Source organism: Emys orbicularis, chromosome 9 (assembly GCF_028017835.1).
Source record: "Emys orbicularis isolate rEmyOrb1 chromosome 9, rEmyOrb1.hap1, whole genome shotgun sequence".
In the NCBI taxonomy this organism is placed as follows: domain Eukaryota; kingdom Metazoa; phylum Chordata; order Testudines; family Emydidae; genus Emys; species Emys orbicularis.
In genome coordinates, this window is record NC_088691.1 from 104491947 (window position 1) to 104508222 (window position 16276).

Sequence of the window (16276 nt, forward strand, 5' to 3'; positions counted from 1 at the left end):
ATCTTTGTGTGTCTCTTCAGACAGGCGCCCCAGACAGAGCATGCAATTCATCAAGGCCAGAGTTTGGTTAGAGCCATCTATCTATCTGCCCACCTTAGGCTTTTCTCTAGCGGTCATCACTGTAGTGTCTATGCACTTACTTCTTGTCTCTGGATAGGAAAATGGAGATGCCTGGCAAGCTGACCCTTTGATTAGAAAACACAGCCATCCAGGACCTCACAGAACACTGTTTCTTGGCTGACTGATGCTTGACTGTCTGCAACTGTCTCTCTTTCCCTCCTGTCCACTTTGTCAGACCCCAGGAGAGTTGACTGGAAGCTTCTCTTTCTGTAGACAAGTTACTTATGTCCTCTTTTTTTCTTTCTGCTCCATTCCACAGCAGAGTGCAAGAACCAGCCAGGACCTCTGCAGGCTAAAGTCAACTAGCTGCAGACCATCACATCATGTCACTCGCGGCTCAAGCTGGCCAGGACCTAACCTCTCAGTACCATTTGCCTTATAAATGTTAACAAGTGGGCTTGTATTTCTTTTATGTTGGCTATGAAAAAATTTCCCCCTCTCCCTGCCACTGGTTTATATTCATTTCTGGCTCCTGGTTTTATTCTTCTTGGGATTGTCTCTTTCACGGTTCCGTGTATCTCTTGTACTGTTTGCTACCCATGGAGACTTGGTGGATTCTTTCAGTTTGTATATTCTCTTTCTGGTGGTTTGGTTTGTTCGCTAATAAAGCTCAGTTATATTCACGAGTTTTGTGATTCTTCTACTTACTGCTGATGGCTGTCTATCCAAACTGCCGCTGCACATGTCACTTAGTTCGGCTGTGCCCATTAAAAGAGCAGTATTTGCCTAGTGATGCCACACAGTTACCATGTTAATTCCTGTTCTAAGTATGAGGAAAAACAGGGGCATCTCAGATACTACTGTTAGCAAATGCTGGCTTCATGAGAGAGTCTGTCTTGCTTAGGACAAGTCATCTTACCTCTTTGGAAACATTTCAGTCTTTCCAGTGTTTTCTCAGAGCCTTCCTTCTGGTTCGTGACTAGAAACAGTCGGGGGATGCTACTGACATACTTGTTATCTCTTTGGGACAAGGCATGAGAGGAGCATAAGATGGTGGCCATGAGTTATTCCGCTCCAGGCTGGGGCTGTTGGTTACGGCCTGGCTTTCCCCGTATCCATGCGCCGATCACACCCACTGCACTTGCTACATGCTGTTTCCAAGGCTATGATTGTTCCTGAAAAGGCGGCTTTCACAATCGTACCCTCTGGGGCCAGCTTGAGCCTTTGGGCCCAGCCCAGAGTGAGGGCCATCCTGCAGCAGAAAGGAATTGTAACTCAGAGATTCCTCCCTGGCCTCTGTCTTGCTCCGGGAAGATGCGGGGAGTGACCCATCTTCAGTGTGTGTATGGGGAGCAGAACTGGCCCTTCAGTCATTTTGTCTCCCTTTCAATTGCCTCCTTCATGTTGCAACCGCCCAGCCTCCTAAAACTGCCCAGGGTGTGTGTGTGTGTGTGTGTGTGTTTTTATTTAGGCATTAGCCTTTGATGTCCTACAGAAACCTCCATTTACAGATGGGCTCACATTGTATTATGCCCTTCGGCTGCCTGTGATCCAGCCATGTGCCCATTAAAATGGAAGACCAGCGTATTCCATGAAAAAAGACCTGTCTGTTTTTAACCCCAGTTCTAGCTCCAAGGTACACTGTGGAACTGGCCTGCGGACTAGGATCCACCGTCTTGCTGGTGGTGATCCTGATCGTCGTCTACCACGTTTATTGGCTCGAAATGGTTCTCTTCTACCGGGCTCACTTTGGAACGGACGAAGCCATTCTAGGTAAGGGTTTCACAGAGTTACAGGGCCTGCTTCTTGCTGCCAGTCCCTTTGGTTCTGGAGATAACTTTGTGTCAGGCCATTTCTACCCCTCCAGAAGCAGGGTATCACTGACCCTAAATGTCCTTAACTGTTTTCCCTTTCGGCGTGAACGGAGTGCTCGCGAGAAGAGCCAGAGGCAGGGTCTAGGAGGGTATCCTTGCAGTAGGTGCGGCATGGCCGTGGTAGTGTAAGCTCTCCACACATTGCTTCATGGGACCGTCTCGAGGGACAGGGCTATGTTGTCCGGTCTCCGGCCTCTCTGCTAAGGGTGTGGAAAGAATGGTCTTCTGTCTCGAGCACAGAATCAGGCTTCTTATGTCACTCTGAGCTCATCCCCCAGGCACGCCGCACTGCTATTTCTTCCTATGGAGAACTGGGATGATAGTAGGTCCCTGGCTGGAATGGCGGGTTTGCTGCTGATCCCATGAATGTGTGCCAGGCGCTTTGAGTCTGGCCGAGGCTGGAGAAGCGCAGAGCCTTGTCTGGCGAGATGGCTCGTAGGTACAGGTCCCCGGCGTCTGTAAGACCGAGAGGCAGCAGGGGAGGCGGGGGCTGAATGGCGGAGGAAGGCACAGGCCGTAGCCAGTAACCGAAGTGTCTCTCTCAGACGGGAAGGAGTATGACATTTACGTGTCCTATGCCCGGAATGCCGAGGAGGAGGAGTTCGTGCTGCTAACCCTGCGTGGAGTCCTGGAGAATGAGTTTGGATACAAGCTGTGTATCTTCGACAGAGACAGCCTCCCCGGGGGAAGTGAGTATGTCCCGGGGGATGCCCGCCATTCATGCCCTTCCCCTTTAGTAGGTGGGAGGCCATGGTGATTGAGAGGAGGGTGAGAACAACCTGGCCTTTCATGTTACACTTTATTTCAAAGCAACGTCCCCCACGCCCTTAAACATCCCTCGGAGCAGATTCCGGCATCTTGCTTCACGGGATGTTGCAAACACTTGGAGCCAGTGTGCGGGGCACTGTCGTGGTCAAATGACAGTTGGTATTTTTCAATGCTCTTTCCAGGAGGAGTGCTGAACTGCGCTCTAAAAGCACCGCAAGGCAACCAGACCCCTATCCTTAAATAAAACTTCTGAACTGGCCTGAGGAGGAGAGGATAACGTTGGGGGGGGGGAGGGGGTGGACTGAGGAATAGGGGATTTATTGTACTAGCCCAGATCCGTAATCCATCCAGTGCATTACCACGTCACTGACCCTGGCTAGCACCCGCTGTGTCAGAGGAAGGTGCAGTAAACCCTGCTATAGCAGTGATGGGATGACCAGTCCTCAGGGAAAGTTTCCTACTAATCCCCATTAATTAGAGAGTAGCTCATACCCTGGAGCATGTCTATCCTTAGTAAATATCAGCATATTCATAACCCTGAATAGCAAATACTACATTTGTATTTTTGGGGGGCCCACCCATTACTGATGGACAGGGCCAAGGGACTCCACACCCGGGAGTGGCCAAATCCAGGACCCTCCTTGGATCAGTTGTACAAACCTGGGGTTGCAGAAGCAAAGATGCAAGAACAGCCCGTGCTCCAAATGCCCCATCTTCTGGGGAACCCCACATGGCTACAGGGCACAGAGGGTGCCAGTACCTCAGTAGGAGGCTAGATAAGGGCCACCGCCACTGAAGTCAATGGAAAGACTGCTCTTGATTTCAGTGGGCTTTGGGTGAGGGCCTGGCTGTGTCAGAACGTGTGCTGGTAAAAATCACTAGCTAGGGTGTTCCAAAGTAGAGGCTTGTGCACTCAGTTATCCCAAACCAGGAGTGACTCCCCTGGAGTCATACACCAGTCTGAGCAGCTGCAAGAGATCAGAATCAGACCCTGGGTCCTTTTGCTCTCCTAGTCCCATGCAGAGTCCGTTGACAAGGTGCTTGGGTGCCACCCCTTTGACAGATAAGCAAAGATGAATCACCAAGTGGGTGACCAGCCAAAGCCACTGGGTGGTTGGTCAATGCAAAGGCTGCACGAAGAGGCGAGCCGTACGCCAGCTTGTTTGTTTTCGCCAATGGTCAGGCTCTGGCAGATGCTCGGAAGGAGCAGGCTCCTGCAGCCAGCCCTGGATAGTTCAGTCCAGCAGCTGTTCACTCTCCGTTGTTCCCGTCTGCCTAGCTAAGGCCAGTGGTCAGTAGACGGAGGCCTTGCATCCCACAGGGTGTGAATGCTGAGAGAAAGGGGAAGGACCGTGGCTCCTCCTTCCTTCCACCCACTGACAATCCCAGGTGGGAGGAGGCTCAGGAGAACCATTTTTATGTCGCCAAACCATGGAGCCACAGAGCAGTTCCCACCAGGTGTTTGCACGGGTGTCACTTGACAGCATCATCTGGCCCTTTACGAAAACTTACAGTTTTACAGCAGGCTCCAATCCTGACTGGGGGCTTTGGGCACCGACTCAAAGTGAAAATAGCAGGTTAGTTCCGCCCCTGCCAAGCACCAGACAGCAGAGGGAGGGTTTGGTGAACACTGATGATTTAAGTTGTTTTGTTTTTTTCTAGGCTAAATCTTCAGGGTTTATTCTACTTCTTAACACAATTTTGAGGCAGCCGTGGGCTAAAAAGTGCAGTTCTGTGCTGCGAAGAGACTCTGTAAACTTGGCCTCTCCTTCCGCAGCAGATCTGCTCCCGGTGCCTGTTAGCAGTCAGATCAGCAAGTTGATATTTTTATGGTTTTCTGCTCCAGTTCACCTTGCAGAGCTGATGCTGCTCTGGGAGAGAGAGGTTCTGTCCCTTCTTGTGCATCAGCAGGATTGATTCATGAAGTTCCAGTCGTGTGTTGGCACAGGTGTCACTGGAAGGCATAGTTTAGCCTACCGTCTCTTTATTGCTGGTGGTGATGTACAAGAAGGAAAGAATCCAGCTTGGCTCTCAGATCCCAGGTAGGGTTTGCAGGGCTGGCAGTTAGACATAAAACGTATTTGCGGGCAGGTAAGTTGGAGTCCCTGAGAGGCGATACACTTGGAACCCCCAATGTCATTTTTGCAGTAAGCTCCAGGTAGAGCAGGTCATTAAGGGTGAGATGTGGCACAAAGCCAGAACTAAGGTCCCATGGCCCCAGAGTAGGAACAATGATGGCAGAAACAGGGTAGGCCTGTGTTGTTGGAACATGAATGGGAGGATCCTCACTCAATGAGGAAGGAAAGACGGGTAACAGAAAACGAAAGTACTTCACTTAGGAAGGAATAATCAACTGCATAAATACAAAATGGGAAACGACTGCCTAGGAAGGAGTATTGCAGAAAAGAATCTGGGGGTTATAGAGGATCACTGACTAAATATGAGTTAACAATGTAACACTGTTGCCAAAAAGGTGAACATCATTCTGGGATGTATTAGCAGGAGTGTTGCAAGCAAAACACGAGAAGTAATTCTTCTGCTCTATTTGGCGCTGATAAGACCTCAACTGGAGTATTGTGTCCAGTTCTGGGCACCACACTTCAGGAAAGATGTGGACAAATTGGAGAACGTCCAGAGGAGAGTAACAAAAATGATTAAAGGTCTAGAAAACCTGACCTCTGAGGGAGGACTGAAAAAATTGGGTTTGTTTAGCCTGGAGAAGAAAAGACTGAGGGGGGACATGATAACAGACTTCAACAAATACATAAAAGATTGTTATAAAGAGGAGGGTGATAAATTGTTCTCCTTAACCGCTGAGGATAGGACAAGAAGCAATGGGCTTAAATTGCAGCAAGGGAGGTTTAGGTTAGAAATTAGGAAAAAACTTCCTGTCAGGGTGGTTAAGCACTGGAATAAATTGTCTAGGGAGGTTGTGGAATCTCTGTCATTGGGGGTTCTTAAGATTAGACAAACACCTGTCAGGGATGGTCTAGATAATACTTAGTCCTGCCTCAGTGCAGAGAGCTGGACTAGACGACCTCTCGAAGTCCTGTCCAGTCCTACATTACTGTAATGAAGCCAAGCACGCATGGGGCAGAATGTTTCAAGAGCAGATTGGCTGGTTGCTTTAGGAAGTGCTTAACTGTTTCCTTTCCTTCTGGTGTTGGTCCCAGATGCCCATTAATTGACTACTCTCTTCCCTGCCTCGTTATGGTTCACGTCTCTGCTCGTTATGTTCCACAGCTATTTTATATCAGCAGGAAGGACAGCTCTGCGTCTGACCTACAGCTCCACTGTTCTGTTCTGGCCTGGCTCTCAAAGGGTGCTGGCTGCTGTGATTCTCTCATAACCCAGCAAATGCACATTTTCCTTGGGAACTAACTATAAATCGTTCTCTGCCTTTCACTCTGGTGTTCTCACCCCGCTTTCTCTCCATGTGCGATATCACCCACTCTGCTTCCTCGGGGACTGGTCCAGTTCAAAACAACAGAGCATCTTTCCTCTCAAAGGGTCCCAAAGCGCTTTCCAACCAGCGTGCACAGGGATTGCTTCATCCGCCTTGTGTGTGGAACCCAGGGGTTGTTTAGCACAGGACATGAGGAATATCTTGTCCCTATAAATTGCCTACAATGAAAAGGGCCATGGGAATTTCAAAGGCCGCTGGTGGTGAGTGTGTGAAGGTGGCATTTCCAGCAGCATGGTGCCCTCGCGCCGTACCAGAACTTCAGTTCAGCGTGACTCAGTGAGACAGTCATCTCTTGAGCTGGCCAAAAGTTATTCACACATTTCGGTACATGATTCAAATTATTTGGTGAATGTTTTTTACTGTTATTCAGCCAGCTCTAACCAGCATCTGCTGACTGGCCAGCACCACTCCCTGCAGCCCCTAGCCAATCCGTGGCACTCTTCCAGCGAAGAGTTGATACAGCCTTCCTCTCGTTGCCTTGTAAGATCTGGCAGGATCATATCTGAAGGTGGCAGGTCTGCAGGCAGACAGCGGTATCCTGCCCTCAGGGCAAGCCTGATCCTCTTCCTAAATTCTCTACAGAGAGAGAGAAGCAGCAGGGATCTGATTAAAAAAGATAAAGAGCTAAAGGAAATAAATCAGCCAAGTCCAGCACTACCGCTCAGCTGGGCACTGTGCTAAGAACTCCTGGGGGGGCAGAGCTTTCAGTCGAGCTCCGCCGTAATGTGGGTAATTGGCAGAGTAGCCGTCGCTTTGTGTCTGAGCGGCTGGGCTCTTCTGCTGCGTGTCCTTGCCCAAAAAGAAAAGCTCCTTGTTTACATCCCCCGGGGGGCATGGTGATGTCTGCCACCAAGCATCTGACCACAGCCATCACCAGGCGACTCTGGCCACGCCTCTGCCCTGTAGGAAGAAACGAATCTGGTGCTCGGGTCAAACAAGCATGGCCCCGAGCTGCACCGGCCTCTACGATGTGGCTCCAACCTCCTGTGCCACGCTCCGGAAGCAAAGACCATGAGAGTGCCATGGGGACGTGTGGAACAAGGAGTGCAGAAAAGGGCTCTCCTCACCCTCATGCTCCCTTGCAAAATGCACCGGCCACCTCCTCTGCCAAAGCAGGAGAATGTGCCCGAGAGGTAGTGACGCTCCATGTGTGAGCTCTAGTCCCCACCACACATCTGCCTCTCGCTGCCTCCGGCATGGACAGTGGAGTGGCTGGCATTGGTGCAGCCCGTCTCTTGGGGTGACCAGGGGAGCCAGATTTGCTAAACATAACTTCCTAGAATGAGAATCCACTAACTCCTGACAGGCCCCAGCGAATTCCTAAAGAAAGTGGGTCACCGGAATCTGCCTGCCATGCTGTGCCTGCAAGCGTACCTCTCTTTCTCTTGCTCTGCACGCTCACGTCTCTGCTTCTCTCCTGCCTGCCCATATCCCTTTGCTGTCGCTCCCTTCCAACCCGATCTAGGGACCCCTCGCCTTCAAGCCCAACCAGGGGCGCTTCCATACCCATCTGTGTGACGCAGGCTCACAGCAATGGTCAGCAGCTGCCGCCTTCTGGTTAGGTCCCCCAAGTGCCCGTCCCGGCCCACCTGGACAGCGGCGAGGTCATGTTCAGTTGCCGTGCCACATACGGCATTGCTGCTGCTCCCCCATCACACACTGCTGGGCTTCAACTCATCTACTTCTTAGGGAAACATGACAGGCCCTGAGATAGCTTTGGGCAGCTGGTACCTGCCCCAGAGCGTGCACCTGTGTGATAGGGAGAGGATTATGCTGTCCTTGATTACGAAGCAGAGGGAGATGGATTATCCCTCCAGTTCTGCTGGCAGGAGCGAATCAGACACCCTTGACGGCTCAGTGCCGTTACTTTCTTTTCCATTCTATTTTCTGCCCGTAAACTACGGAAGCTGCCGCTGCGAGATGCGCTTTCAGAAGGACTTTGCATTAATTTTGTGAAGGTGGCTAAGGCAAATCTGCTCGCTGCTGCTGGAAATCAAAGGCATCCGCTACCGTGTCACTGACTCTCACGGTGTCGCTTTAGAGACCCCACATTAAAAAGCCTGGTGCGGCTGAGGTCCCTGCATCTGGGAACACCGTGGTGGTGCCCTCGGTGTGGTGATGTGGGAGCCAGGCGCAGTAGCTTAATAATCGGTCCAGGAGAGTAGTTAGAACTCAGCAATTCAAAATTAAATTAACCCTCAGAACACCCCTGTGGGTGGATAATTACTATCCCCGTCTCACAGAGGGGGAAACTGAGGCAGGGGAGTGAAATGATTTACCCACAGGCCTGTCTGTGTGACAGCAGGATTAAACACAGATGGTCCCGGCTTCTCTTAGATCGCATCTCCGTCTAGCTGAGGTGACAGCATTGACCAGGTGGATGACACCCCGTGACAGCCGTGCTTTGCTCCATTAGATTGCGTGGCCTCCTTTTGTGTCCCATTTATAACTGGGATAAATCCAGGCCGGCCCAAAGCAGCCTCGCTGTCCACACGCGGCTGTCCCCCAGCGATGGAGACTATCACTGTAATGTGGCGCAATGGTGTTTACGTGGCACTGGCTCTGAGCGACCGCAGCCACGCTCTGCCCGTGGGGAGCCAGGCCATGTGGCTTGGAGAGAAGGGGTTGGGAGTGGGTAGCAGTTCCTTTGTGGATCAGAGAAGGCCCAGCTGCTGGGCAGGAGGGGGGTGCTGGCTGCTGGAGCGGAGGCCTGCCTGAAGTGGTTGGAATATCCCCATGCAGGTCTCACAGGGGGGCTCGACCTCTCAGGAGGGTCTGCTTTGCCGCAGTCGCTCAGCGGCGCGTTTGCCGCTGTCACTAACCAGCTCGGTGTCTTTCTCTCCCAGTTGTCACAGACGAAACTCTGAGCTTCATCCAGAAAAGCCGCCGCCTGCTCGTCGTGCTGAGCCCCAACTACGTCCTTCAGGGCACACAAGCCCTTCTGGAGCTCAAAGCCGGTCTGGAGAACATGGTCTCCCAGGGCAGCATCAGAGTCATCCTGGTCCAGTACAAAGCCATCAAGAAGAGCAAGGTGAAGGAGCTGAAGCGGGCCAAGACTGCGCTCACTGTCATTAAGTGGAAAGGCGAGAAGTCCAAGTACCCACGGGGCAGGTTCTGGAAGCAGCTGCAGGTGGAGATGCCACTGAAGAAGAAGACCAGGCGCGCTACCATCAGTGAGCAGGAGCTTTCCAATTCCTCCCTGCGAGATGTTTGATAGAGGAGGGGGTAGCGAGGCTGGGGATGGGACAAGAACGTGTCCTCTGAGGGTTTACAATGAAGAATTCCGTCTCGAGCATTTCAGAACGGCACTTCCCTACGGCGTTTCAAACTGCCCTGGTCAGAGAAGAGCTCACTGGCCACTGTTTCAAACGTGCCCCCTTTTATTTAGCTGGATAAGACTGATCAGCATTACATCCACTTTCAGGGGCTAAATATTTGCCATCCAGGAGGGGTGCAAGCACCTTTGGGGGAAGGGAGGCGTTTGCATGGGTCAGCATTCTCACTCTTGGGATCTGACCTGAGCTCTGCCCCTGTATTCTGGGACCTCGATCCCCCTTTCTCTCCTTATGACCTTTCATCCCTTCTGATTAGTGGCTCGTGGCGGTAGCCACTCCTCATAGAAGCACCGGGCCAGTTTGAACAAAGTCACCAGACTGGCTGTTATGCTTTCAGTAAGGATCCTTGGAGACGGGAGTGTCCACGTTGCTCATTCAGACACTCATGATTTCTGCTTCAGGATGGGACGTACACTACAATACATGTTCACACCTAGGACTCGGCTGGCCCGTACCGTTCCCAGATGTGTTCCCATGGGAACGACTCCCTTCAGGGACTTTACAAATGTGAAGCGATCGTCACAGAAATGTACTTATGTTTTGTTTTGAAGGTACTCTTGTGGTATTTGTTTTACAGCCCTTCTGGCAAAAGCTGGCCCAGCTCAGAAACTCATGGCAGTCTTCTGAGTTTCCAAGCCCCTGTGGTGCCCAATCCTCGGAATCGAGGGGAGTTTCTCCGTTAATACAGTGCCACAGATCCTGCCTTCACATGCACATGACCCTTATTCGTAGAACAAGCTCAGGGACTTCACAAGGGTTGCAGACGGCTCCGCTTTACTGCTGAAGAGTAGCGTCCCTGTTCAACCTATGCTGCTGGGCATTGGAAAACACTGTGGAAGGAGTTAAAGGAGACATTTTGTTTCAAAACCAAAACCCAAACCACCTCTCTCCAAGTTCTGCCCACATCTACATGCCCTTGGTACGTGAGTCAACCAGCACATCTGTTGGTGCCAGGCATGCTTGGGGTGGCACTTCGGAGAGCTCACATTCCACTGGGATGTCTGCACTTACTGCTCTCCCGGCTCAGAAGTGCAGCAGCGACAACATTGCTTGTATTTCACCGTATATAACAGGCAGACCTCAGCAGCTCTTGTTGAGACACCAGGGACTGACTCTGCACTAGGGTGACCAGATGTCCCGATTTTATAGGGACAGTCCTGATATTTGGGGGGTTTTCTTATATAGAAGACTATTACCCTCCACCCCCGTCCTGATTATTCACACTTGCTGTCTGGTCACCCTAGTCTGCACATACTTTCCAGATTTTCAGGGAAGGCTGAACGCCCCCTGCGCAGATTTTTAAGGAGTATGAAGCAATAAAGCATTTTTATTTATTCTCTTGTCCTGATTTTTGGTTTTGTAGATCCACCCTTTTTAGAACAACCGTTATGGAAGTGTATTTGCCAACCTATGTTTTGTTTCTGAATTCCCACTCTCTGAAGTGAGAAGCACCAAGGACACTAGCAGGGCTGGATGTGCAAGAAGCAGTGCGACGCACAAGGGGAGCGGGTCTGGGCCACGGGCACATGTCTGACCGGTCCTGACAAGTGTCTTTCATGGTCTTAATAGTGCCCGTTGGTGCTGGGCCCCAGTGCACCAGTCCTGCCTGCCTTCCAGCTGTTCCTTCATGCTCTCACTCTGCTCCCCCCGGTGACGTCAGTGGTAAAGCTCCCCTGTCATCAGTGGCAGCAGGGTTAAGCCAGGAGCTTTTGAAAATTCCACTCTGGGCTGCTTTACCCTGGATTAGACAGGAGGCAGCGGCACTGGCTGGAATAGGCAAGGGCTTGGCGTGCTAAGCCACTGTGCTGGAGTGTAAGCCTTTCCCATTGTCAGCTCGCTGGGGCAAGCATCTGTCTTATTACAGAGCCCAGCATCATGGGGCCTGGCTCTGGCTGGCGCTTTGAGACTCTGCTGTGATCGAAATGTTTAATATTAGAGGACAATCAGTTCTCAGGGCAGGTCAGCTCTGCCCTGCTTTCCTAGGGAAGGAGGATTGGTTTTTCCATGTGTCTGTAGATTTGTTAATCATTTACTAGTGTCCTAAAATTCTCTGCCTCCCTTGAGGCACCTAGATGTCTTGGGACATGAGGGCATTTTTGCTTTATTCTGGAATTGAGCGTTACTCCTGGCAAATGCATGTACATTGTTTGTGGCTAAGATTGTAACTCTTGGTTGACCTGTAACTCGCCCTGTCACCCGAGTAGCGTCAGGCTATCCGGAGCTGCTCACAAGCTTGAGTACCAGCCTCAGGGCAGATTGTGAAGAAATGGCACAAACCCCAAACTGGTTGTGAGTCCTATACCTAGATTTCACTAACCATCTATCTAGTGTGAACTCAAGCACTGTGACAGCCTTAACATGGAGTCACAGACAGTCCCCGTGGGCAATCCGATCTATCGTGCCACCTAGGTAAGCTTGTCCTTGTGATACGTGGTCCCTTACCCCCCAAAATCACAACAATATTCAGGTTACTCCCAGTCCCAAACGTCCAGTCACTGACCCCAGGTCAGTTGCACCCTATAGCTCACCAAAGCCAACACTGGTAGCCAATCCTATAATAAACAAACAAGATGTATTAAGTAAGAAAAGAAATGAGAGCTATTTCCAAGGTTAAAGCAGGTAACATACACACACAAATGGGTTCCGTCTTAGGTTCCAAAGGGGTAATAGAAGTTGCTGTAATATGCAAGTTCTATGTCCTTTAGGACTAACCCAGGCCAAGCCCTGGGGAACTCTTGATTAGGCTTAGAAATCTTTGCCCCTAAGAGTTCAAGCCGCACAGAGCTGGGGATTTTTATTCCCTTCCTCCCCGAGTTCAAATTGATGGGATGAGTTTACACGCAGGTCTCCTCTGCTGGGAGGGCGGGGAAAAGGGGCGAATGCAATTAATGTCTTTGTTCTTTGATGTTTCACAATGGCTCATTTGGTTTCAATGGGCCTTCTTGCAGAGCAGGGCAGGGCCTAACCCTTTCTGGAGGAAGCCAGCATTTTACATGAGTTAAAGCTCCTTTCCTGTTTGATGACTGACACAGCTAGAGGTTTACAACGCCAACACTTAATGTGACCTTATAACATGGGCTACAGATGTTAAGCGAGATTAATACATGCAGCATTCTACACATATTTCATAAAGTGTTAACACATTTTTATAAGTTTAATACCTATTTTAATAATCCTACCCCACAGCTGAGCCAGACGGGTTTCCAGCTCTGCATTCATCAGCGTTCAGTTGGGACCTAGGGGCCTTGGCATGAGCTGGCACCTGGTCTGCCAGCATCACAGCCCTGTGATGCCCATTGGTGAGACCGGGATGCACATTGTGGAGCCATTGTTAAAAAGAAACAGCTGGAATCTGTGCACTGTCCATCCAACTGGACAGGAATAGTTGTGCTGTGCTGGAGATACAGCCAAGGTCCCATTCCCGCAAAGCCTTTACGCACATACTTAGTTTTAAGCAAATGAATAGTCCTGGTGACTCCAAGTCCCGAGTGGCTTCCTGGAAGTCAACAGAACTGCTCATTTGCTTAGGATAAAGCAGGTATTTTGCTGTGCTGGGGCCGTCATCCACCGCTGGCTCTGCAGGAGGCAGTGTGGTTTCCTGCTGTCGTAAACTCCGTCTCCATGTTTTCACTTGTGATATAACCAGCACCTCACAGTTTATAAAACTTTGTAAAGCCAGGATTAACCTGTAATCAGGGCCGGCTCCAGGCACCAGCCCAGCAAGCAGGTGCTTGGGGCGGCCAAGGGGAAGGGGCGGCACATCGGGCTGTTCGGCGGCAATTCGGAGGCGGGTCCCTCTCGGAGGGAAGCACCTGCCACCGAATTACCGCCGAAGAAGAAAGCGGCGCGGTGGAGCTGCCGATCGCAATTGCGATTGCGGCTTTTTTTTTTTTTTCCCGCCGCTTGGGGCGGCAAAAACCCTGGAGCCGGTCCTGCCTGTAATGTGCATCGTTTTGTCCCATTTTTTCCTGCTGGGGCTTTGGAAACGTTAAGCATCTCCTTGCTATAAACGTAGGCAGAGTTATCTTCAAGCAGCTCTGACATCTGCATGCAGGATGGGAGGCCCCACATCACACTCCAAACACTTTTTGTTGTATTCTAAGTTGATTTAAAAAACAGCCTGCATGCATGAAATCTGAATGTCCCCACATCTCCCAGACATTAGCATCTTGCATCTCACCGCTGGCTTAGGTACCAGGAGATCCTTTGTTAATAGGCTGGTAGAGATTTATCTTAGGAAAGAAATCCCTGTGTTTAATTTTACTTGTCTGATTTAAAAAGTTTAAAAAAAAAATAATGGACCAGATCCTCCTCTGGTGTAAGTCAGCGTAACTCCATCAACATCAATGATTCAAGATGCTTGTGCCCATTCCCCGACAGGATTACCAAGAGGCAGGCAATCTCCATCAATTCAATGAAGAATAAAAGCATGCAAGTTACCATTGACGGCAATGAGAGCTGTTAGGCCAGCGTTTGGCTTTTTGAATGTCCCATGCGTAGGGCAGATGCTGGGGCCAGTCCCAAATAAGCCTATCCACTTATTTATGAATGGCATTTGGTTCCCAGTGCAGGATTTTAGCACAGCTCGTACCTTTAATTTGGTGCGTTCATCTGACTCCATGCTGTAACATTACATTAGTCAATAGATAGCTAAATGTAAAGTCCTTCATTTTATCTCACTGCGGAGGAGGACCGGTGAAGGGCATAAATCCACACCGTGTAGAGCTCAAGCATAGGAGTTTATTACACACAGTGCTGGCGGAATGTCACCTGGCTTATTAGGCTCAGAGACCCTGTCAATCAATTGATTACAATGGAATATATAGATTTTCCATGGGCGGGGGAAAGTGACGGGGTAGGCAGTTCCACACCCCGGGATAGGTTTTGCAGCAAGACAAGATAGCACATTAGCCAATGGTTAAAAGGTTACATAATGTCTCCGCCCATGGTCTCAAGTTAGCAAGTTAACATTTAATTAGTACTTTGATAAAATGTTATTAGTATAAAATATATATGTTGAATTCTGATTTGGGGTCCATAGGAATGGAGCAACTCCTTTGATTGTCCAACAGGTACATTCCTAGGGGTTAAAGCAAAGAAACAGTGAAAGTACATGACAGTACAGATTGTCTCCTTTATGTCTTAAGGCAGGGCATTGGTCCCTGGGAAGGGAGGTGGAAGGATGCCATATCTTTATACTGACGTGCCAACTTTTCATAAACTCAAGGTTGGATCTGTGGGAAGACTGTTTTCCTACAGGAGAAACACAATAGGAACAGGGATCCTTTGTTTAATTTGAAACATTGGATGAAACATAATTATTCAGTTATTGCTTCAACATCTGGCATTTCTACTGACCAAGCATATCTTAGCAAAGGCAATGTTGTCTTGTTTACCCCAGCTTTCTCTTAGCTAATCACTATTTGCTAGGCCTCTGGTCTCCAGACCAAACTCTGGACTTTGGGTCTGAAAAAGAGCTGGCACAATCCATATACCAGGTTGTTACATAAAATGCACATGGATTTTAACCTTTCAACTGGCTTTGCACACATTGGAATGGACTTTGCTTTCCATTTCATTTGCTGTTTTAAGGCCTTTTTCCATTCTACGTTTTCTCACTTTTGTGACGTATCAGTGTTGTTCGGTTATACATATATATATATATATATATATTACTTTTAAATAAAATGTTTATTTTCACTTTTGTATTTCAGTCTTTGCACGGTTCTCCTGAGTTTCATTTTACTCCATTTCTTCCTCAGCAAATATGTGTAGCCAAGGCGAAATGTTCTGTCCCGGTGGCAACATCTACTGTAAATAGAACCCTAGCGGGTGGAAGTCACCCCTGTGCAGAGACCCAGCATCATGAGGCCTAGGTACCACCTCAGTCACATGTATGCCATCCAAATAATGGTACCTATTCATGTTATAAATAGCACCCAAAGGCCCCAATCAGGGGCCCCCTTGTAGGGGCTGCGCGCACGCACACAAACACACACACACAAAGTCACTGCCCTGAAGAGCTTTCAGTCTAAAAAGACAAAAGGGAGATGGCATGGCTATTACCCCATTTTACAGATGGGGAAACTGAGGCACAGAGTAAGTGACATGCCCAAGGTCACCCAGGAAGTCTGTGTCAGAGCTAGGAATTCATCCTTAATCAAAGTCAACCTCTCCCTTAGGCGCTTATTCTCCCATCATCCATTTGTCTGGGAAGGCTTCTCATTCTGCTCAGGCTTACCTCTTTCCTATCTACATACTAGCAGGTTGTTGATGCACAAACTAGCCTTTCCAGACTGCTAGCCAAATGAATGCTTAGGTCACTAGACATACTCTAACTTTACAGCCTTTAAAGGGCTAATAGAAATGCGTCACTTTTAGATTCCTTTTGCACATAACTTTGGGGTGCTCTGCGGTGCACACAGATGCTACCTAAATGTGCAGGCACCAGACCAGAGACCTTCACAATGAAATCACTAGCGAGTAACATTTCCTGCCGGAAAAGCCAATCTCTGTCCTCCCCCCAGTCTGGTTCTGCATTGCACAGCTGAGACCAGACAAGCGTGTTAAAACTGCTGAATGATGCAGCAACGTAACCTTCCCGCGTGGCAGCTCCTAGACGTCAGGGATCTGAACAAGGGCGACGGAAGTTGCTGGGTTTGTTCTCCTGTGCAAAGGAAGCTCTTTATAGGGGATTTTTCTTCTTGTGTTTATTAAAGTTTTCCCTCCAGCACGCTCTGCCCCGGTCAAACACTACCAAGTCCCAGCTACCC

At 49.6% G+C, this 16276-nt stretch overlaps 1 protein-coding gene across 1 annotated transcript in view; it reads left to right on the plus strand.

Annotated features, from left to right (window-relative positions):
* Window positions 1-16276, plus strand: part of IL1RAP (interleukin 1 receptor accessory protein) — a 61321-nt gene that overhangs the window by 43251 nt on the left and 1794 nt on the right. Inside the window, exons 9-10 of the mRNA XM_065410988.1 lie at window positions 1684-1833; window positions 2480-2623. Coding sequence (XP_065267060.1) covers window positions 1684-1833; window positions 2480-2623 — 294 coding nt within the window. The remainder of the gene's footprint in view (window positions 1-1683; window positions 1834-2479; window positions 2624-16276) is intronic.